The sequence below is a fragment of the Pleuronectes platessa genome, chromosome 15 (genome assembly GCF_947347685.1).
Source record: "Pleuronectes platessa chromosome 15, fPlePla1.1, whole genome shotgun sequence".
NCBI lineage: Eukaryota > Metazoa > Chordata > Actinopteri > Pleuronectiformes > Pleuronectidae > Pleuronectes > Pleuronectes platessa.
In genome coordinates this window covers 16,262,486-16,286,760 of record NC_070640.1, presented here as the reverse complement: position 1 = coordinate 16,286,760, position 24,275 = coordinate 16,262,486, and the positions used below count along the sequence as shown (strand labels likewise).

Below are 24,275 nucleotides of genomic sequence, written 5' to 3'. Positions count from 1 at the left end.
TTAGTAAGTTTGCACGATAACGCAACAACTACTAATAAAAAAAATATGGATCATGGGTCAGATAAAGGAATTTCTTTTTCTTTAACGTTGCAAGAAAGTGCATTTTTCCATATTTCTCGGATTTCTCATATACTATTTCATACATATTGATGAAGAAAATCTGGAATATTTTGATATTTATGAATGTGTGCAATTGGTGCAGATCTAAATAAATATCTGGTTGTGGTGAATTTAAATTCCGGTTTCATAAGGGGACTATTGGGTCTTGACAGAGGTCTGCGCTCCGCCGATGCCCTTCATGTTGAATATGTACAGTAAATCCCAACATCTGCAACATTTCAATGGTTTCAGTATAGCATGTGTTTCATTACATTATACATAAAGACTAATGCTCATATACTGTGTTAGCCTCCATGACTATATATAATTCTTAATTGTCACATTTGTCACTTGATAATGCTCAGTTCACTAATCCTTGGTTACACAGTATTGGCATTATTATTTACAGCATTTCCTACTGCTCCAGGTTCTCCGTGGGAAAACATGTGAGAGACGAAAATAACACCAACACGTCTTTTACTCTTACTTCTAATGAGGAACAGCAGTCGAGTCATTTGCTACAATTAGCTGTAACCACGTTCTTGAAGTTTCCTTCTCACATCATTAAGTTCACCTTGATGGATTTTGAAAGGTTATTAATTTCTTGAAAAGCCAATTCATCATCTCCTCCTTTGAAAAAAAAAAGGGAAGTGTTATGGGATACGGTCACGTCAGCAGGAAATCGGAGAAACAGTCACTGGTGACGAGTGGTTTGAATGCGTCACTGCATTGTGTGGTCCCCGGAATGGAAATTAAGTGGTATTTTTTACACCGGAAATGCCACTTGACCATCCCCGCTCTTCAGTTCTGTTTAAACCGTGTCCTATTGAGGTGTCACCAAAAAGTTATTGAGAGGAAAGTGGCCCCTGAGTCACCACAAACCGAGCTGCTGTCGTAAGAACAACGTGACAGGAACATTCTACTGAAAACAACATCCTCTGATGGATGAGCTCTATTCAATCCAAATGATTGCGCTCACTTTACACCCTCTTCATATGGACTGGATTTAACCATCGCCCACAATTATTATTCGATCCGCTGCTTTGAACACAGACTCAAAAATGGTTTAATTTCCTCCTCTCTGGATCAATAGCACCTGATACAGCCCGTCTCTTTCTAATCTCACTGCGAGGCACCGCATTTATAAGGCTATTGACAATATTTAGCAGTATTGACGAAAAGGTGGGAAAAGCACCTCGGGAGGTGGGCGGGGGCAAAGTGCCATTTCTTTACATCTGTGCACCTTTGTGATAGCTTTTTCGACCGTGAATGGAAAATGAAAATGCAAGTCGACAAAACTGGGCAGTTTTGTTTAAATGGTTTTACTCGACACCCCCCGTTGTGGTTTTAGGCAAAATGGTTTATCCTTAAACATAACGGCTTAAAGGTTAAAAAATAACAAAGAACTACTAACACAGATAGGATCCATCAACTCTTTGAAGGCAGACGTTCAAGACAGACCAGACAAACAAAATGGCTCCAGTGTTGGAGCTGGAGCATCAGCTTCTCAGGACTTGGGTGGCTGTGAAGCACAAGGGCAGGTTGTCTGCTAGCCAGCAGGTTGGCGCTTCCATCCCAGCATCCCCAATAAAGCTACCTCTAGGTAGCTAAGGCTGTATGACTATGGCCACATCCACATTGCTAGGTTTTCTCATCCTATAGGTGCCTTATGACTGCATGGTTTTGAGTGCTTAATATGCTACGTACTTACATGCCCTGTTTTTGCATACTTATATGTTTTGTCTACTTATATGCTTACATTAGGGACCAGAGAGAAATGGCAGTTTAATCCCATCTATATCCTATATGGCAGAATTGACAATAAAGTGGACTTTGGCTTTTCATGCGTGGTTTCCACACTAGAGCCACTAAAAAACAGAGAAGTTTAAAGAGGATGCTAGTCGTGTTTTAAGGTTGAAGACTTGGGGGCAGAGTTTTTGTCTGGAAGGAAAGAAAGAGAGATGTTGAGGAAACAATGGAAATCAACACTCACAGCCGTGTGCTGATTTTGGTCTTATATGTCCCACTGTATTCTTCCCTAATTTGACAGGGTCCTATCACATGTCCCCTTCAATTTCAAACTAAAACCTGCTGTTGGAGTCTTTGGAAAGATACTGAACCCCAAGTTGTCTTTGACGGCTGTGCCATAAGTCATGCTGAAAATGCTGCACACACATCAACTGTGTGGGGTATTGGCAAAACTGTACTATAAACCCCTTTTAATGGTCGTCAAGACTAGAGAAGTGCTAAATGAACACAGACCGTATATACTGACCATTCGTATAAATACAGACCATACATTGTTTTTCTAAAAAGAAAAACTGGTAGAATAATGTACAGTTTCCTGATGCTGCATGCTCATAACATTAGAAGAAACAGAAGAGGACAAGAAGAGTTTTAATTGTAAAGCTATTGCCTCTCATTTAAATAGAATTCATCATCTCAATAAGCCCACACCAAATGCAATGTTAAACATCTAATCAGTCCTTCAGGAAAGTGAAATAAATCAAGGAAAACCTGAACAACACAAAGGCAAAATAACAGTGATCCTGCTGCAAGGACTGTGTCTACACCGAGCAGGAGCTTCACCATCCAGTCACTAGGAAAGTAGATTTAAGTAAAAGCCTCCTCATATCCATTGTGTGCGTTAAATTCGCTGCTTAGTTTCTCCCAGGGCAGCGGGGGAGCGGAGAGGAGGGGCCGGGCTGCTGCGCCGCACCGTGCAGTCACTCTCACCTCTGACTGACTCAGTCCCATCCATCCCCGCGTCTTTTCATCCAACCCCACACTCTGTCCCGCGTCAGGATGGATGCGTTCCCCTGCGGTCGGAGCCGGTGAAAAAGTGTGCGGGGAATGCGGCGGTCAGACGCGGGGACCGTAGCCAGTAACCGGGGTGTCTCCGGGCGTCGGTGATGTTTGTGACTGCAGGAATTTTTTTTTCTTTCCCCAACGTGTCCGCGAGACCGACCGCTGCTTATTACTGGTGCGCTCTTGGAGAGAGAGAGAGAGAGAGGGAATAGGGACGGACATGTGGATGAGGATGGTTTCTTCCTTCAGCGGCTGATTTCGCTTCTTTTACTTCACTGACCTGACTCGTCCAACCATCGCAAAGTGATAACTGATTCACAGATCGTTTATTTGTATTTTTTTGGGCGCTTGAGGAGGGAATTCATGCGTCGATAGCTCACGGGGCCAATATGCCAGAATGGATCCTCTACAGTATTTATTTCTCTGTGGACTTCTGTACGCCCAAACCCACGGTAAGTTCACCACTGCACCGATAACTACACGTTGTGACTGAAAGTGTTTGTGGTCTCACATTACGAATGAGAAAAGCTTGACAGGGCTGTGACCTGGAGCGTGTTGGACCCACGGCTGAAGCGCATCCAGACACCCAGCGTGGTATCTCACACGATTTACTGTGAATTTGCTTTTCCTCTTGAGCGTAAAAAAGCCAAATGCGCCGCATGCACCACAGTTGGTTAATTCAGTCTGGATACAAGACAGTGCCAGGCCAGATATTTGAAGGCATTTAGGTTGTTCTTTTATTCATAAGGGCTGCTCTAATTGAGCACATTTGTTACGTGAGTAAAATCTTTGACAGCTTTTTTAATTGGCTGTATTTCCAAAGGTGCTTCCTTTTTTCTTTAACATTTGAGTTTGGAAATTGAGTCCAGGTTAACTTTTCTCAGTGTTTTCAAAAGAAATAGGGTCTTAATGGCTATTCTTCATCAGTTGGAGTCTTCAATCTCGTATAGTCCATCGAGTGTTATAAAATCTATGTTTTTTTATGTGATGTTCATTATGTTTATTTCCATCTTGGGTCATATTCAGTGTAGCCAATAATGCTCTGATTGCTTATATGGGGGGGGGGGGGCTCAGCCGAAATATGTCTAATGTGCCACACAGAAAATGCTTACTCATAAAGTCTGTAAATCTATCCTTCACTGCTTGTGTCTAGAGGTAACTCGTACAATCCAATGACCTACTGTACACATACACACACATAGATCTGCACCCGAGAGGAAACGTATCTTAGGTTCCTGACAGGAAGGTCCGTCCTTATCATGGAGACGTCTGTGCTGCTTTGTCCCCCTGAAGCCCATAAGGACATAAATCTGTGTCAGTGGGGTAAATGCAGTGCAGGTGTGACCGGCTCACCGAGTGGGTGTGGACATGGGTGATTTCAGGACACTGGAATTACTTTGTGCAGCCAGTTTATTCGCTGGTGCACATCCACGCGGTCTATGGGGGGGGCAGTGCGATGGTTTTGGTTTTGTTGACTTCGGGTCAGCGAGGTTGTTTATCGAACTCTAAGGTCATTTCTGAGGCAGTGCATTGTGTTGGACTGCTTTAGATAGGTTTTTCTAATTTTTCTTTCACTTGGGCGGAATTTATTGCAAAACTGTTGCATTGGTTTTGTGTTAGATTCTGCAGATACGGTAACACGTTATTAATTCATAATACAGTGAAATTACACAATCAAACTTGTTTGAGAAGGATATACAGGTTCTGCCTGTCGATGATTTTTTTTACTATATAGGCACTGACCATTCTAAGCTCCTTTCAGGCATCCGCTGAACTTCATATATTCCCCTGAATTTACCCGGAGCTGCTATATGTAAGGAGGCACATGTCCGAGTCAGTTGCTGTGGACATTGCCTGGGGTTTATCCTGTGAGCCCCCCCGTCAAAAACTTTGGATAATTTCCAAACGGGCCCATGTGAAAATACAGCAGGATATTATCCTGAGGATTCACCCCCAGCTAGTGGTCTTGTTAATGTTGTTACTAACACGCAGCAGACCCCAAAACAATAAACAAAACCCAGAAGAATACAAATATCTCAGGATGAAAAAGAGGAGCCATTCAGATAGAAGATGTAAACTTGGATCAACATGTACTGCAATTAAAAACACATAAATCTCCGTCACAGAATGAGTTTGTTATGTCCGGCCTGCTGCGCCACCCTCCACCTGAATGCTGCAGAGATTCCTGTGTTGTTGTGAAGGCGTCTGACCAGAGAATCTCCTGCGGCGTTCTGTGAAAGGCAGACTCCTGTGAAAGTCCAGACCTAATCGTTTGGACATTATCTGGAGTTCCCATCTGACTTCACGGATTTCAAATTGCAGGGTTCCGACTTGGCGTTGCAAACTTTACTTTTAAATTACACTAATAACTCTCGTTCCCTTTATTTGACAATCAAAGAAACATTTGGTTATAAGCACAAACTTAGTTAACTTCGGCTGCAATGTTAAAAAGTGACTTTGTTGTTGTTGTTTATCCTGCTTCGAAGTACTAACAAGATCCTGACCTTGAGTTTCAGCTTCAGCACCACGGACAGTTCCCCCTTAACTAAAGGGTTTGGTGCTGGACAGCCTGAAGGAAACAAAGACAAACACGTCAGTCACATTTTGCACAACAAGTATGCAAATGTGGCAAGACTCTTCATTTTAAAGCTCCAGCCAAATTTATAACCAGAACACTTCAAATCAGTTCTGTTGAGGTGGTAAAATGCCAACATTTATCCCTTCAAATTATTCTTTTTCTATGTAACTTATTGGTATTCAGGGTCACAGGCCGCTGGAGCAACCCCCCTGGATGGTTTTTTTCTGCTTCCTGCTAAAAGGGCTGAGAGACTGACAGGACCCTGCAGGACCCTCCGACTGTGAGATGACAGACACTGATCCGACGTGCCACCCACAACTTTAAATCATCTCATTTAAATGCTGTTGTTTGACAGCATGAAACTCTACATTAGCACAGTGGGGACTGGGTAATGGGACAAACAATTATAGAAAGTCAGTATTTATGGAAACTCTCTGTGTGTGTGTTATCCTGGATGCACACAAATGTTAATCACAGACATATGTGTATGGTTTTAAAAGCGTGTTAAAAACGTAATGTATCACCATGGTTGGGTCTGTCGGCGCCGGCTAATGGAGTTCTTTTGTCAACAAACCTCTTAACATTATGGACTGTCACATCCATTCTACTCACATTTGCAGCTTTAATCCGATTCGCGATTTGTCATCATGAGTGGCGAAAATACAAGAGACCATCATTTTTAATGTTTGTATGGTATATATTTTGTTGTCGCATGACAGCCCAAACAAAAAAGAAAAAAAAAAGAAATCAGTTTGGGTGAGTCAAACATCACACTCTGCGGTTGTTTGCACGCGCGCACAACAGAGAAAAGGGAAGACCTTTTAACACAGATATTATAATGTGGTCATACACCATGAAACAGATGAGAGTCGTGATGCTGTCAGGTCTGTAAACAAACTGTGCGACACTACATTGAGGTCAGTCCTCTGTGACATTTAGAAGTGGGATTTATGCAGCGGCGGGGCTGGATCGAGCTAAGGTGTTCACGTGGCCAGATGAATGGAGAGAACGAGCGGAGCGGCGGCTGTTAACTGGGCTGCGGTAACACAGATTATGACATTATTCCCATCAGGATGGACAGGATTAGACTCTGTCATGACATTTGCAGAGGACTGACTATCAAATATGAATCTAAATAGGATTCATGTTAATGTAACGTAGCCTTTAAAGAGGAAAGGGAAGTTCCGCAGTTGCTGTTACACACCCCCCAGTGAAACAACATGTTTGATGATGTCAGTGTTTGATGAAAGGTGTTAATGAAAAAGCTAATGAGATGTAATGACTTCTCAGCTCCTGTCTGTGAAAGTAAATATAGGAGCTTTTGTGTGATATCATTTCTGTCAGGAAGAAGCTGAGACTAATCAGGAGCTGTGATTGAATTTATACTAATTTCATACATTTTATTCCACCAGGCACATTCACAAATCTGTGGCTTTTTGTTTGAAAAGCAGTGGGGAATATAATATTAGCGTTTCTTATTTTCAGGGATATGGCAATATTTTATCTTATCATCATATTTTTGTCAACAGAGGAATGAAAACAAAAACAAACAATTCAGTTTTTTGTATTCTTTTATGAATCTTTGTCTGTAATGTGGCTCCCACACCTTGAGAACCCCTCATCTGATCCGCTTCACGCCGGTCATGTTTATTATTAAGGGAAAAGCAGTAGTGAATTTGTTGTGATTTGGACACATGATACAGTCAATATTAATAAACTTTGAATAGAAAGGCGACCATGGCTCTGTAGCAGCTGCGGCTGGGACTCGTCAGCAGAAGGGACGTTGTTGATCACAACAACAACATGTTCACAACAGTCTATTTTTTAGTTTGTTGTTCTGTAAACTGATTTAATCTTCACTTAACATTGAATAAACAGATGAACAGCTCTGAGTGCAGCAGCGGTGGTGCAGCATCTATTTACTCGACACAGCTCGATTACTGCAGGTCACTTTAACAGCTTCAACCAGCATCACCACAGGCCAAACTAAAGCCCACTCTAAACAGGCAGGTTTGGAACAAGATCTATAGGTTGTGGTTATACTTACACTGCTTTGCTGTTGCTTCACTGACCTGCCATAGATGTGTAGCTGCTCATGCTAACTAAACGGTAAAATGAGTTCATCCCAAACCTCCCACAAACTATGACTATACCACCAAAATGAGTTCTCACTCTCTTGTTCCTCCCGTAGGTTCTCGTCTCCGCCAGGAAGACTTCTCTCCTCGCATTGTGGAGCACCCTTCTGACCTTATTGTGTCCAAAGGGGAACCAGCCACTCTCAACTGCAAGGCTGAAGGCCGTCCAACCCCCACGGTCGAATGGCACAAAGACGGGGAGCGCGTCGAGACGGACCGCGACAACCCCCGATCGCACCGCATGCTGCTGCCCAGCGGGTCGCTCTTCTTCCTGCGCATTGTCCACGGACGGCGGAGCAAGCCCGACGACGGCAGCTACGTGTGCGTGGCCCGAAACTATCTGGGCGAGGCCGTAAGCCGCAACGCGTCATTGGAAGTAGCACGTAAGTCCGACTTTTCATTAATCATGTTCCTCCGGGTCACTCCAGTGAAATTAATCTCACTTGTGCTTGACAGCAGAATGGGACAATTGCTGTACAGAATATATCGAGGTTGTTAACCTTTAGTTGGGTATAAGGAGGTATGAATCTGTGTTAATGTCACATTTCAAAAGGTAGAGCTTATGATTAGTCATAACATTTGGGGTTGTTGCCAAGGGATCCATGCTTAAGATGTCATCTGTTATAATACAAGCAGCATCCCCTATCCACTGAACCTACAAGTGTTTGTATGTGTCAGTGCTTAGCCGTGTGCATGGCATATGTGTGCGAATATGTTTTGCTAGTGAGACCTGTTTGGATGACCTGTTCTAGTAATGTATGGGGAGAGGCTGAGCTGTGAACTGCTCCGGGGAGGGAAAGAGAGGGGGAAAAAGAAGAGGGATGATTTTAACCCAGCAGACTCCCTCTCACTGTTTGGATTTGGAAGGATGCAGCCGAGTCCCAGCCAGTTCTCTCCCTGTGTGGGAGAGAGGCGCTCTGGGCTATTCACATTTCCATTATGTGCTAAACTGAGCTGATTTCTTGCCATGAACAGGATGCACACACGCTCGGACGCACACGCAGATATACATGCATGCACACACAAACACCCACACTGTCTCCCCTGCGCACTGGCTCTTGCTCTCGCACAGATGTGAAACACAAACAGGGAGGGAGGGAACTCCAGGCCAAGAGTTTATTATAATGTGATTTTGGATTTGCAAAAATATTTACTTAAAAATAAGCATGCTCTGGAAATATTGCCCCTAGTATCTTGACTCTGATGTACTTTAAGCTGCAGATTGTTTTTACAGGAACTGGAAGAGACTCCTCCGATATAATTGTCTTCTTCATGGTGCTCTCTTATAACGTTTGCTGCTTTACTTTTGGAAATAATGGAACAGAAAGTGTGTGTGGGGGGGGAAAGCTGAGATAAGAGCCTTGAACCTAATGGTGACTCAGTCCAGACATTATCTGAGATCTTTGTCGTTTTGTGCACCGCATCCTGTCTTTGTCTTATTGCGTTTTCCACATTAGACACTTGGATTTCTCAAATCAATAGTGGGTGAATTGTCCTGGAAATACTAATGCTCGAGAAGAGGCCGGGTACATCAGAGGACATTCAAACCTGCCTCATAAAAGAAATGTGTGTTTGTGTGTGGTGGTGTCACAGCACATAACACTGCTTTTGAAATGAGACACAGTGGTGCTTGATATTCAGTTGATTATTATCTGGTGCTACAGCCACTCCACCAGTATTCCTCTAAACCCTCTAATCAGAATTTACTGTGCGCCATACATGACATTTACATCGCGCATCTTGAGCCGCACAGACGCGTTTGAAGATGGAGAATAGCTCTCTCTCTCTCTCTCGTAAGGAAAACAGAGACCCCAAACTGTCGGGGTGGCTTCAAGAGACGAATGTTATAGCTGCTCGGCTGATTCCATTGAGTGAATAGAGGCCGAGTTTTGGGAACACAATGACGGCGTCAGAGTGATTTTTGTGCTTCTCCTTAAAATACAATAAAGCTTATTTTGTATTTTGCAGCTCCAGCCGCTGTTCTGAATTCATTTTCTGAGTTAATTGTCGTACTCATTGTCAGCGTAGGAGCTGCAATTACTGCAAGGAATAATTTTTCGTCTTCTCTATTGTTGGGAGGGATGTAAAGGCTACTTACGTATCAGGAAAATAAACAGCACCATATATTGCTGCCCTGAGGAACCTGTGTTTGCACAATGGGGAGCACCTCATTCTTCAATATGTCTTTGTATTTCCTTTGCTGCTACGAGCATTCAGACTAACCACAGGACCTAAGTTTCCCTATTTTCAGTGGATTTTGAATTTAAAGTAGCTGTAAACTTTGCAAATAACGACTGTGTAGGCTTTGCAGTTTTGTTTCATCAAATGCATATCGCCTCTTTCTAACCCCCTTGTGTTGATGAATCAATGCTGACTAGCTATGAGGCTATGTATCATCTCTGGGAGTTCAAATGACGCACACTAACCTATTCTGATCCATGTTTCCCCCTCATACAGTGTCAATAGGTTGTTTTCTTTCCTCACTGTATGACCAAGGCAGCCTCTGTAATTCAGAAAATTAGGGCTACAGGGATGCATAATCGCATGACTCCTTCGGGGGGGGGGGGGGGGGGGGGCTGCAGGATCCTGCCAGTACGGCTGCAGCCAAAGTTGTCATGCAATGCTGCGGGTGGGAGCGAGCGGGTAGATGAGAGTGCTGTGGGGAGGCTCTGTCAGCGAGCCTCGCTCAAAACGGTTTGTTTCCTTAGGAGTCCGCACACATCCTCAAATTTTCTAATGGGCTGTAGCATTGTATCGCAGCCACTGGTTCGGAAAATATAGCTAACTAGAGGGGCGCTGCTCCCCCGGGAACGTTTGTGCTGCACAAGCTCAATTTTGGTGGTCCGTCGTGCATTTTATGAGCTGCAGTCTGACGGAAATTTGAAGGGGCATTATTCATTCCATGTGATGCAAAAAAACTTCAGCTGTTTCGGATGGCAGCAGAGCTTAAAATATGTAAATTATGCAGATATGCCAGACAAATCTACAGCTGACAGCCCGGCAAAAAATAAGGGATATGCCTCATAACACTTGTTTGTCTTATAAATGAACCAGTCCCTACAAAAAGAACCCCACTCTTATCCAACACAGCTGTTTCTTTATACAGGCTGTATATTAAGGCTCATGACCAAAAAATCAATAGAGAGTAACATTGCAGAATATGTCTTGTGTTGGTATTGGTCTTCTCATCTCACAGAGGGTATAAGACAGTAAAGAAGCAAACATGGCACAAATACACCCAGTGTCAGTTTTTCTTAAATCTGAAGTAAATTATTGAGTTTACCTCTCCAAGTATTGAATTCCACACTTTGTTTTGAACGTCTTCCTTACTGGTTGTTCTTTTTGTGCCGTATCACTTCGGACACATTAAGAAATCCATTAATACATTTTGGGCCCTTTCATCTCTCTAATTTGTGTATTCTGTGGACAACGGGTTCACAGGAGAACACATATTGTTAGAAAGCTTGCTTTACTTTGTTTAAAAGACTGGAAAAAAGCCATATATATCCTTAACCATGTATTTTCGGTGTCTTTGAATAAGAAGGACAAAATGAAGACAAAGGAAAGAAGAAAATTTGATCCAAGCCTCGTCGGGTATTTGCACCCTTGTTGAATTTATATATCCTGAACAGTCTTGTTGGCTGCATATTTGACACAAGCGATAACATCTGCTATTTTACCGAGAAACGAGGCCACGTCTGTTTGTTATTTGGAGGTTGTTGTATTTTCGCTTCATAAACAAGAGTCGTCGCGTTTCAGTCGGGCAGCGCGAGACTTCTTTCTCACTTCCATGTGTGTGCAATTTTAATAATCAAGAATCTCCCCGCTGTCAGTGTGTACAATCAAAGTCTGCCAGCTACTAAAGCCAGCTTTTCACATCTTCAGCCTGCTCCGTCAGACGCTGCAGCGGAGGCGCGACTTCGACAAACAACTGTGCGACCTCCAGGCCACCAGTGGACTGGCACTAATCATCAGAGTGAGTGGCTGTTGATGGAATTAGAACAGCTCCCTCAAACTATTAAGAAGGGACAGAAAGACGTAAACAGCGATGTGCTGAAGGCGGGTGTGGGTGGATGCAAAGGTTCATTAGTCGAAAAACTCCAGAGCACGAGGAGTCCCCCTCTGTTGGACTGTGCTAAGTGAATTAGAAGTATAGTACTCAGCCAGGCAATAATCAATTAAATCCTCCAGGTCCCCGGATGCCAAAAAACACGAAGCAGCCACAATGCTAAATAAATCCAGTGTCTGGATTGTGTTAGTGTTCGTACACTGTAGTAATTATTTTGATGAGGGATCAGACACACAAGACATTTATTTGAGGTTTTAGTAGAATGAATAGAATTCTACTCTACTTCAAGGATAATGGATTCGGAGAACTATAAACAGGAGCCTGTAAATAACAAATAAATCAAACTATTATTGTTATTACAGAGATATTTTATGCTGTGGTAGAAAAAACCTCCATCACCAAAAACGAGTCCAAATAAACTAAGCATGACTAAGGACCAATCCCATTTCACCCCTTCTCCCTGCCCCTTGTTTTCGAGAGTTATTTTCCCCTTGAAACGGAGTCACAAGGGTTGGTGGTTGAAATCTTCATCTACAAATTGGGACAGCCCTTCAATTAGCTGTTACATCATCAGTAGTCGTCGATGTAAACAGACGCAACTTAAAGTTTTGTCGGGAATATGTCATTATAATCTAAAGTGACAAACCTATAATACACAAATATCTTCTATGCTAATGCAGGTTAATAAATTACATTTTCCATTCATCCCATGGAAATGGAAAAGCTTGGATGCTTGGCATTATTTCACGTACAAATCAAAAGCTTGCAGCTTCAGGCTACAAGCAGTGGTCTGAAGGCAACCCTGCCAGGATGCTTTGTTATTGAACAAGCAGTTAAGTTCAGTAACCTCGCTGCTATATGCTGGTTAAATCAAGTGCATCCTGTATACAACATGAAATTATGTCAAAATATAGGATTATCATGGCACCATCTGTTGGTGACCACGTTTTGGCTCATCTCTATGAACAGCTGTCTTCATAGGAATATAGATAAATGAATAAGTCGGTAGACTGTTTACCTGCTGGCAACCAAAGCCTGTGATTGGTCAATCTAGACACGGAAACCAGAAGATTTACAAACCACAAATATTGTCCATCACCTACAGATTCTGCAAAACCAAAGAACTGGACAAAAAAACATTTTGATTTGATGGTGGCTTGAGTTAAAGTCAAATTTTCATTTTGACTTTAAGCTAATTACTAACAAAAAAAAGCTTTTCAGCTGAAAACTAATTGTGGTACCAGCTAATTAGTCACTGTAGACTAGTCAGCTCCATCTGAAGATGAAAGTCTGCTACTTGAATATTTTGTGCATTACCGTATGATAATAAAAAGAACAAGGACAGAATTTTTGAAAAATTGAAAACGGAAAACTTACTTTGAGAGAAGCAAATTAAATATTTCCCCCCTTAGACCAGGCATCTGCTTTCTCTGTATTTCCTCTTGCTCATTTTCAGATGCCTCACATATAAAAACAAACAACATTATTATGACCAGTGTGTAAGCATGACTGTAATGCCAACAAATTGATCTGTAATTTTCAAACAAGCTTTTGCACTCCGACCCTAAGCACATATTAGCATCTGAGAGTCACCAATATTTGAAAATATGTGTTTCCAGCAATGACTGCACCTCAACAGGAACGTGAATATGGCCCTTCCCTGTCCCTCATCTCTCTGCTTCCTCATGTTGTCTTCAGTGATGGGAATTGTCTCTGAACCGTTCAGCACTGCAGACTCCCCAGTCAACAATATTGGCCTAATTGGCATAATTTGAGAGCCAAAGGCATTCTTTCTCTGGGCATGAAATACTGTTCTCTCGCAAAGTGAATCGCATGGAAGCAATCATTTATCCCCACTTTCATATTTGTGCGTTACAGCTGAAATGCAGCACGTGGGCAGTGGATTAGAAAGTACTTGTGTTTGGTGATGCATCCAACAGATTCTCGGTGCAGGATCTAGGGGGAGATATTGGTTGTGATACTGGAAATACGATTGTGCTCATCTATTAATAGTATTTAGGACTTAGTTAGGACTGGTGGTGGAATTCTCTAAATGTACTACACAGCTTAATGGCCAGTGGGGGTTTCTCAGAGGGGGTGCTTTGGAAAGTGGCAAGTTGCCATTATCATCTCATGCTCATCCAATGACAACATCCAAAGTTAGCGTGTGTTCCCAGGCAAATAGTCAATAAGAGTAGATAGGTGGGCCAGCAGGACCTGTGCCAGTCCAACAGACCTCATGTGTACTTATCCCCTGTTTGCCTTCCTCTGCCTTGCTCGTTCTAGCTGGTAACTGGGTATAGAGTTTTTAGAAGCCATTTCATCACAATGGATCTTTCTCAGCTGTTTAGGTCTAAAAAATAGGGTTGGATACCAAAATTGTCCAAGGTCGGTACCTCCTGGGACCAATCACAGCGCAGATGTCAGTGTTTCAGTTCAGTTTCTGAGCTATGTACAAAAACATAATTGCATGCTCCTAGCATTTACCTCTGGTGGCACAAAAACATGGCTCTGGTACCACATTAGTAGCCTACAGTTAGCTAGTAGCTACCTCAAGCGCGAGTCAATCTGACAACACAGTGCCTGAAGCTAATGATGGAGATGTGAACTGTTGACTGTTCAAATCCGTCAACTTTCTTCCGATTTTCCTGAGCAATAAAAAAAGTCGTATCCCTTATCATCATTCAACAGTTTGTGTTTTTGGAAAAAGAGTCACTTCTGGCAACATTCAGGCAAGATACCATTTTAAACATTTAAACAACAATTTTGCATCCTTATGAGAATAATAACCAAACCCTAGTCAAAAATAAGCTTGTTTTTTGTTTTCAATGTCGTCATCATCATGTGCCCCCACCATTAACTGTTATAGTCATATTATCTCATTCTGATTGGATTAAGTTGAATTAATTAGTTCCTAATTGGACTATTATGATGCAACAGGACTACAACATGTCCTCTGTGCTGGTCTGCTCTGCTCAGTTTATGCAGAGTCGAATTAATTATACTGGTGTTAAACTAGCAGTCCACATGTGCGTGTCCCATAAAAGCAAACGCTGTAAACCCAATTTCAGATGTTTTACAGTAGAAATACTGTGATTTATCCATCTTACAATAATCAACAGTTTCTGATACAGTGCACACAGAAACACATTTCACAGTTGAAGCACACATGTATATAGGGATAGAAAAGTCTATTAAGATGATAATGATAATAATGTCCTATATGTATTGAATGAAGGGTATGTAGTTTGATTTGTGGTATAAGAGCTGCCCTTCGAGCACATATACGACTAAGATGTGTAAAGCTGTCAATATACCAGTGCTGCAGGACTATAATTCTTTAAAAGCCTTAGGCGGTGATTACACTTGAAAAACCGCTATGCGCCCACATTCATATCTCTTATCCAAATCGCACCGAGGCACTTTTTGTGGTGGGGGCTTCTTGCTGTTGCTAGGCAGCATGTAATCAGATATCAGTGACTTGTGTGTGAGAGCTACTTATAAGTATTTACAGCAGCCATGTTGAGGCCAACAGAAATCCAACTTGTTCCTCCAAGCCTGATGTTTCTGCAGAGTGTTGCAGCGGGTGGCACCTCCAGGCTCTCCATTTTGTTTTTTGACAATGTATTTGGGAAACCCCCCCCCCAGCTATTAGTACAGACTCCCAGAACAATTAGAGCGCTCATTAAGAGTGACACAAAACACGTAAATGCTCAAAATGCTATAATACGACATAATGCAAGATTCACTCTCGGCTATGCTCGAGCTGTTGATCACAAAATTCACCTTCATAAATAAAAGTTCCAATCTGAGCCTCCCCGTGCACACAGTTGCCCAAATGTGCACTCGTTGATCAGCTGATGAGACAAAACCCAATGAAGCATACATGGCTTCTGATGCTAAACTGGTAACAACTTCATTTACACAGCCCAATGTTAAGTAAGCAGACTACACAAAATGTAGCAAAGGTATGATTTACTTGTGGAATAAGTATGCCAGGTGGGCATCTGTCCTGCATCCTTTGGCCTCTTTGAGCTCTCGCCAACAATTGACATATACTCCGATATTCACTCCTGTAACGTACACTGAGACACAAGCTTGTTGTCTGTTATAGCAAGTTAAGATTAAGATTAAGATGCATTTATTTGTCCCAAACACATGCACAAGCACATTCATGCAGGTAGGGAAATTTAACCTCTGCTTTTGACCCATCTGGTGCAGGACACACAGAGCAGTGAGCGACCATGTACAGTGCCCGGGGAGCAGATGTTGGGGGAGTAAGGTGCCTTGCTCAGGGGCAGTAGACAGGGTAGGGAGAATCCTCTTGGATTTTTGGACAGATCAATCCAGGTTTGTCTTTTTGTTGTTTCTCCGTGGAGTCGAACCAGAGACGAACCAGAGACCTTTTCTGCCGATAGTCCAAGTTTCTGCCACTAGTCCACCGCCTCTCCTTGTGCAAGACACTGAACACCAACATTTCCCCTTCTCATAGAGACAGTGCTGCACATAGATGCACTGAATGAATGTGAGAATGGCAAAACAAATTTACTGCGAGGCACTTTGAGTGGTCATCAAGACTAGAAAAGCACTTTATGAATACAGCGCATCTTATATCGAGTTAGTAGCGCCCGCTCTGGTCGTTGGCGTGTGACATATGCCAAAAAAAGCAGGTTGTAATGTTCCAGCGCATTACACCACACTACTATAGTGAAGTACCAGTTCCCTATTATAAGTTTGTGTACCATTAAAATTATTTTTGAAGCTGTTATTTCAAGGTACTAAAACTATCTATTGTTTCCTTCTAAATCAATAAGAAAAAACAATGTGCCGAGTTTTTATCCAATATAACTGCAGGGGTCAATTGAGACCAATCTCTTGAAAGGCCTGCAGTGTTCATTTGTTACAGTTTAGGATGTTATCTCCACAACACCTTTAATGCTGCTGTAATGTATAGCTGGTTACCATCGGTGTTCTGACCTATAGGTCTACAATTGCTGTCCAGCGCAGTAGTTGATTATGATGGCATATCTGTCTGTTATAAAGCTGATGAAATAGCCGCACAACCTGAACAACATTTGTTATGTGGCCTTTGCGTAAGCTTTGTATCAGCTTCACACCAAGAAGGGACAGAGGATGTTTCCCTATGTTTGATGTTGTCTCGTGCTTGTAACGGTGCAGATGCAGAGGTGGCCAGGGCAAGCAAGTAGAACTAATTCATGCATATTTTTTTGGCTGAAGACGGTGAGATAAGGGGCTAGCATCTGGTGCTAACTGGACCATGCTCACTCCTCGGAGGGTCTGTGCATTACGAGGCTCGGTAAGTTAGCTAAAGGCTAGCATCTGTTGTTAATTGGACCGTGCAAACACCTTTAAGAGCTCTGGTGCACTTTCTTACAGTTGGTTGGAGGAAACATATGCCTGTTGTGAAGAGGCATGCTGAATTGATTCACTGGGTTGAAGTTTCTTGTATGTGTCTAATTCTTTTCAAGAAGCAGCTGAATGTGACGTGTAAATTCATTATACAGTTCAACATGTTACATATTAGAGTCAATTAGGACATTTTCAATTAATTTACTGCAAGATATATCAGCATGTTCCACCTTGGCTTTTAACTCTTTTTCAAATGAAAGACTTTGATATGAATTAATGCTCTGAACTGGTCGTGGCATTCTCCCAATCCCTTCTCTGAAATCATTTAAACTGAGTTGGCAACTTCCCTTTAATTTGGAATCTTCCTTTACTTCAAATCATCTGTTTCCAATAAGCTCACGTCTGTCCATTAGGTAATGTGCACATTGCATTTTATCAATAATGCCAGCATATCATTAAAGTGCATCTCCTTTCCCATCAGGAGGCAATGTCAGCTTTTTATATCTTTATTATATTATTGAATAAATTATATGTAGTTTCCAAGCCAAAAATGAACTTATGAGAATACAGTCTATTACAGAAAATACTGCAATATGATTAACAATTGATTAATTCAGTTATTTGGATATTTTTATTATTCTTTTTCTTTCATTTATCACAATATAAATAATTTAACATTCTTGGATATTGTAGTTTTTTGGAATACATCTTTAAGTTCAATAATATAGTTAAAATACTTTCACAAAATTCTACTATTTTGTTTTGTTTCGACAAAAAAACATTCAAAAATGTCAGTTAAACAACAAAAAAAAACAAGTTACAACAAACACTATTCATAGATGTAGGTGGGCAGGGACGGTAACATTGTTTGAAGCGGATGTATCTCTTTTCATTCGTAAATGACGCATACATGAGCTTTTAAATGCATGAAATTAACAGTTATGAAGGGGTTAATACAGTAAATGTGATTTATGGGTTATATTCCGAGCCATCTTTTACCATAACAGCGGATGAGTTCAGGAAGCTGTTGGCAAAACTCTGGTAAAAGGTCAGACTGGGTCAAGATGCTCCCATGCACCTGTCACAGCCTTTGACTGAGGATCCCTGCCATGAATAAACCAAATATTCCTGTCCACCTGAGGTTTTCTCCCTGCAGATTGCAAACCAGCATGGATGTGTGCAGCTCCCCAGCTACCCTGCCTCTCTCTGACAGACGTTACTCCTCACACACAGGGAGAAAAAACACTTTCAAATCTGTCACAGCGACTGTGAGTTTTAATGCTTTGGCTGCAGAACACTGTTGTGAATCCAGATAGTGTTTTAACAACAGCAAATTAAATAATGTATCCTCTTAGACAGGAGCACGGGGGAAAGATTAACATTCACCACTGCTCTGATATACAGTCCAAACATTTGATGATTTCCTTTGGCAAATTTCTTTATATTTTGGCCGGTGTTTGGCAAACACCACACCACGGAATCTATTTTCAGTACGACGGACCGCAAAATGATTCATTACATGCCACCGTCTACCTTTCAGAGGGAGTGTATCGCGACGCCATACGCAGTAAATTGTTGGCTTTAATTTAATGCAGTCGTGTTTCTACATTTGAATTTGAAATATGGCCATACATCTCCTTTTAGATGAGCTGACGCCAGCTTAAGCTGCTGCATTAGCAGACCTTGAATGAGGCCTTCACACTATTACTGATACAGCTGTAACTTATGGCTGCCGTCATGTGCTGAAGCTGCAGCTCAGCGTAACCTTGTGTTTTCTGAACGCCACCATGTTTAATAATAGCGTGATACAAAGCCAGGTGTCAACATTAGGATGTACAGAAGGGATTAGGATTCCAGCTATGCAATATTGAAACTGGCTATACTAGCATTCCCATGTGCTCATACTGCAGGCGTGTATTGGGGGATGTAAGTCGCTTTACTTGTTTGTGAGAGTGTGTGTGACCGACTGTGCATTTGAGTGTCTTGTGTCTCTCAGCGAAATGCTTCATAATTGTAGCTGTGTGCAGTGATTGATGTGTCAGTCTCTGTAGGAGGGTGAGAGGGCATCTTCAGGCAGATTTGTTACTAATGGAGAAAAAGAAAAACACTGAAGCACAAGCGCTACCCTTGTTCTTTTTCTGGTTTATTAAGCAGGACATGGAAGCCAGTCGCTCTGTTAGAATATCTGCCTTTTCATGGTGCAACACCACTCATTTGAGTAAGCTTAACCACTCCCTTCAGTGGTCTCCAGTCTGGCTGGGGTGATGAGAGTGGAGAACATCAGCAGCCAGCCAGAGGGGCTCTGTAGTCGCTTTATTATTCATGTGGCCTACCCAACGTCCCACGCGATCTAGGCCAAAAGCCCTGTTATAGCTGATAAACGTTACATCCTGGACTTCTGTTCACCCATTCATCCAACCTCCATCACATCGCTTTGGCCGGGAATCATCAACAACATCATCCGCCGTAACTTCCGATTCACAAGGAGTGGAGAGAGTGCCAGGGCCGGGGCGGCGATGTAAAGTGACATCAGACTTCCCCCAGTAGACACCTCAGCGAGTAAAGAGGGAAGGGAATATCCGGAAAGCTTGATTAATTCATGAAATCCACTGAATGGAGTATCTTTCCTTTTATCCGACCCTTAACGCCCAACACACTCAAGCACCCCCTTTCCACCTTTTTGTACCTGGGTCAGGTTATTTCATAAATAAAAGCCTCCATACTAGAGCAGAGTGAGTGGTCACTGCCCTGCAAGCCTGCCCCCCGTGTGTGTCAATACATTCTCCACAGTTGTTCAGAGTGTAATTGCAACAAGGCAGCAAATACAATCCCGTCCCTGTTGGTGTCTGTTGGTGTAAAGCGAGCAGCGGCTACTGTTGGTGTTATCGGAGCAGGAGGGTGTGGACTGAATGGCAGAGTCAGAGTCAATGCACCAGAGAGATATCGGAGAATCCGACAGCAGCTAACCATCCAGCAACACATGCCTTAAGGCTGCTGCACACTGGAGGATAATCGGGCCGATTTTAGACCCGATTTACCCCTTCCGACAATCCCGGGGGCGTTTCGTCGGGAGGTCACTCGGTGCCGACTATCTGCCCAAATAATCCTGAAGTGTGGTTTACAACATAATCTTAATGCTACCCATTGAGTGGGAGCCTCAAAGATCTAACCTTAAACCAACATGTTTGATATTTATGATAATCGGCTCCGACAGAATCCTGCAATGGTGCGAGAGAAAGAGAGAGAGCGAGAGAGAGCAAGCTGACTGGGAAGCGTCACCGAGCAGATGTTGGGAACTTCTACATCTGCGACTTAAAGGAGTGTGTGTTTTTATTGCTGTGTGTTAGTCCGTTTCCAGGATCCTGCAAAACTGCTGAACCGATTTGTTTTAAAACATGGTGTAAGGGTCAATGAAGAATCCATTAACTTTTGGAGCCATTTCAAGAACTAATGCAGATATCTTAAAAAAAAAGGAAAAAAAAAAACATACATATTTAGTGTGTGCAAGCTTTGATAGACGTCTGCACTCTATTGGGTGTCATTCTTCTTCAGTGTCTTTTATACTTTGCACTTCCTCATCCCACCAACCTGATCTGTTGTTCTATGGCAGAGTTTATATTTTAGAGAATTCACGAACCCATTTTCTAGCCTGTCATTATGGATCAACGCCTCCAACATCATCTCATGTTTGCACATGGAATGCTGTGTAGTTGCATTTGTTGGAAGAGGAAAATCTGCTTCAGTGTTTTGTAGTCTAACCAGACACTGGCCTGGCTGCTGTACATGGTTATTGTTGGAAGAATTGAGTGGGATGGATCAGACACAACAAGTAAATGTTGCACAATAACAGGGTTTTTTAGTTGAATCAAAAGAGCCACAACACTTTTTATTCCGACCCTTTATACCCCAGACTCAGCAGGGAGGGGAAGGTGACTCATGACAATACTGAGGCTACATCCACACCACTACTTTTTTTTTTCTGTTTTGATGCTTAGGAGTGGCCTAACCTAACTTGTTCTACAACTAACAGACTAATGCCTAATGCTTTCACTGGCACACGCGTACCCAGAGAACGTGTCATGTGATATGCCTTTTGTAGGCATGTTACAGGGGTTGAAACGCTTTTTTGAACAGAGATCATTTAAGTTTGAAATTGGGTTTGAAAAGAAAACCAGGGAGGTTTATGTCGCCCAAACAGTCTATCATGAAAATGTAACTGCACTTAAATGTTTATCACGGTACTTTTTTAAGAAACACAGAAACAGGCATTTAACAAGAAGCATTTACTTGATGATAAACAAGGTGACTCGGAAAGCGTTAATGTTCCTGTGTGAAGGGAGGCTGCTCTCATGGTCAGTGGGTTAGCTCGTTCTCGTGCTCCAGTGGTTAATGTGCACTAGTCCATCGCTGCAGATGTTGTCCGCGTGGGGACTTGGAGCCGAGGAGTGACCAACAAAGCTGAGCATGATGAGGGGAGGGATGGACAGCGTGTTCCAGAACAGATGTTTCCAGCCTTTGTGCGTTCGTCATTTGGGCCTTAATCTGGTCAGTGAAGGGCATTAGAGGATACACAAGGCGAAAAGGGGAGAGATGCTGTACACGCTTGGACCCCAGCTGTCACCTCAGAGGACACCCAACCCCCGAATCCTAAACCCGCTCCCACATTCCTCCCAGTCCCATCCATACCCATGCAAACCCTCCAAATGGTGCACCCGATGTAATTGGCTCAGAATTAGGCCACATGGTGTATTGTTGAACCTGTGGAGATTATGCATAATGCTCGAATCTGTGGAGATTATGCAGCGCCGGGGATATTATGCATCCATTTTCTCTGATTGCCTCTCGGTTTTATTTCCCCTGCCTGTGCTGCAGTGAATATACCACTCATTTGATCTTTGTCTTCCTCTTTACTTTCCTCTCAGTTTGCCTCCCTCTCTTTCTCTCCCCTCTACTCTTCTCTTTCATTCTCTCCTCTTCACTCCAGCCTCCCCTCCCTCCTCCCTTTCCTCCTCTCCTCCTCAGGGCCTCTGGCTGTCTCCCCACAAGTGATGTTCTCCTGGCCAGATGATGCATGCATATCTCTTGTGTCTCCTTGACGCTAACTCGCGTCGACGTCTGCACGGCATTCTGGGATTCTGCTCACGGTCATATTTCATGTAATGATGAAAATGATGATGGTGATGAGGATTCAGGGAGGGAGAGAAAGAGGAGGAGGAGGAGGAGGGGGTGTCTACTTTATGTCCTTGTCTCTTCTTCAATATCAATCAGTGTGGCGGGATAAAGTAAAAGACAAAAAAACAAAAACGAAGCAGGGATGACAGCTTTTAACAAGTTTTCACTTTTGGTTCAGTTTGTTTTCACTTTCCGTAACTCGGGAGCGTTACTCAGGGGCTACGGCACTAAGAGCCAACCTCCCGTCATTACTGGTGTTGTTTTCAGTCGGTTTTGAATTTTCAACCACACCACTTTTCACAGCTGCTAATCCCTAATTTGTTTGTTCCTCTATTTGTTGTTATGAATCACTTATGTGTGTGTGTGTGTGTGTGTGTGTGTGTGTGTGTGTGTGCTTCTTCTAGGCAACGTTGTTTACACAAACGCCATGTTCGGTTGAAGAGACAGGAAGCGAAAATCGTCCCTAATAGCGCAGCGCTTTTTCTTGCAAGTACACTAACAAGGGGAAATGTGTTTCCAAGCAAAACACGGGAGTGAGAGGGAAGCAGGAAGAGGATAAACACATTCAGGGGAAAGAGGAGGGAGGGGGTATGATTATTAGACGAACCCTGGAGAGGATGGAGCGAGGGCCCTCGCAGACTTTTGGCCCTCCAGCAGCGCCTTCCCCTGTGTGTGTGTATGTGTGTGTGTGTGTGTGTGTGTGTGCATGCCCATGAGAGTTAAAGCGAGATGCCGGGTGGTGGTGGTGGTGTGCACATTTCAGGGACTTGCTGGTATGCAAAGCTGTGTCAGTGGATAGAGCATCTTTGGAAAAAGAGATTTCTTCGCAGTCTTTGCTACACCCTAATTAATCTGCTTAAACCTGCTAGGCCCGTCTCCAGCGCTCTAACACATCAGAAAAAGCCAGGCGGCTCCGAATCCAACCAGGATTTTCTTCATGGATGCCAGTGGAAAATCCGTCCAGCCCCCGCAGCTGACAGCTTTCTGTCAGAGTGTGCACAAAAAAAATCAGAAATCCATATAGAGTAGAGGCAGGCATACACATCATCATTTCCCATGATGGATGTGGGGCGGGGAGGCTGCTGTCACGGGGGGTCGTAAAAAGCCCCCCAAAACAATCAAGCTGTTGGTTTATACCACAGCCCGGCATCTGCTTCCTATTGGATAACAGTCACTCAGATGGCCAACAGATGAAGCAGTTTATGGTCAACAGTGTTCTTTTAGCCTTGCCCCAGGATACGGCTGTGATCTGGATCTGGATACACAAAAACCAATGACAAAAGGTGACAGTCCTTCACTCACTGTTACTGCCAGAGCTGTTGTTGATTATTTTCTATTTCATGGAGCAAATTCAACTGATCACAGTCACATTATATCTTCCTCACTCAGCTTTTCAACTGATTTAATTGCGCAATAATCATGTTCTATTCATGCAATTGCAAATGTGCAATGCTGTTGTACTGTTTGTATTTGGATAACATTGTGCATTTATACTTCCTTGTGTTTATATCATATGTTGTACTTACTCTAGTACAGTTATTGAGTATTTCCCAATAATGGGAGTGAACTAAATCTTATTGTATCCTATCTTATCTTGTGAAAACCGTTCATAACAAATGTCAAAATGTAAATCAAATGTACTCAACTCACTTAATTCAAGTATGTTATAGCATAACACCATTGCTACGCCAAGTATCAAAATCAGAGCCTGAGATAAGGTTTCAGAGGTTCTGTTGCACATTTCAGAGTAACAATTGATAAATAAAGGACTCATGACTGAAGCAAATATTAAATATATCCAACAGCAGCTTGCAGCAGCTACAATATCTACAGGACACCAACCACTGTGGTGGAGTGCATGTGCTGCTGGGATTTAGCAAATTAAATTAAATTGTAATTTTACACAGCGTAAGCAAAACATAATCATTCATAATCATTTCCACACTTGATTATTAAGGGAAGATTTGTTTGTGTATGACAAATGCTCATCGAGTCTATTGGGATAAGGGCTGCACTGTTTTGTATCTGCGAAATACTCGTTGTG

The 24,275-nt window shown here is 42.7% G+C and overlaps 1 protein-coding gene across 1 annotated transcript in view; it reads left to right on the top strand.

Annotated features, from left to right (window-relative positions):
- The first annotated feature begins 3,304 nt into the window (after nucleotides 1–3,304).
- LOC128457441 (roundabout homolog 2-like) overlaps nucleotides 3,305–24,275 on the top strand; it is an 86,182-nt gene continuing 65,211 nt past the window's right edge. The window contains exons 1-2 of the mRNA XM_053442123.1: nucleotides 3,305–3,359; nucleotides 7,677–8,003. Coding sequence (XP_053298098.1) covers nucleotides 3,305–3,359; nucleotides 7,677–8,003 — 382 coding nt within the window. The remainder of the gene's footprint in view (nucleotides 3,360–7,676; nucleotides 8,004–24,275) is intronic.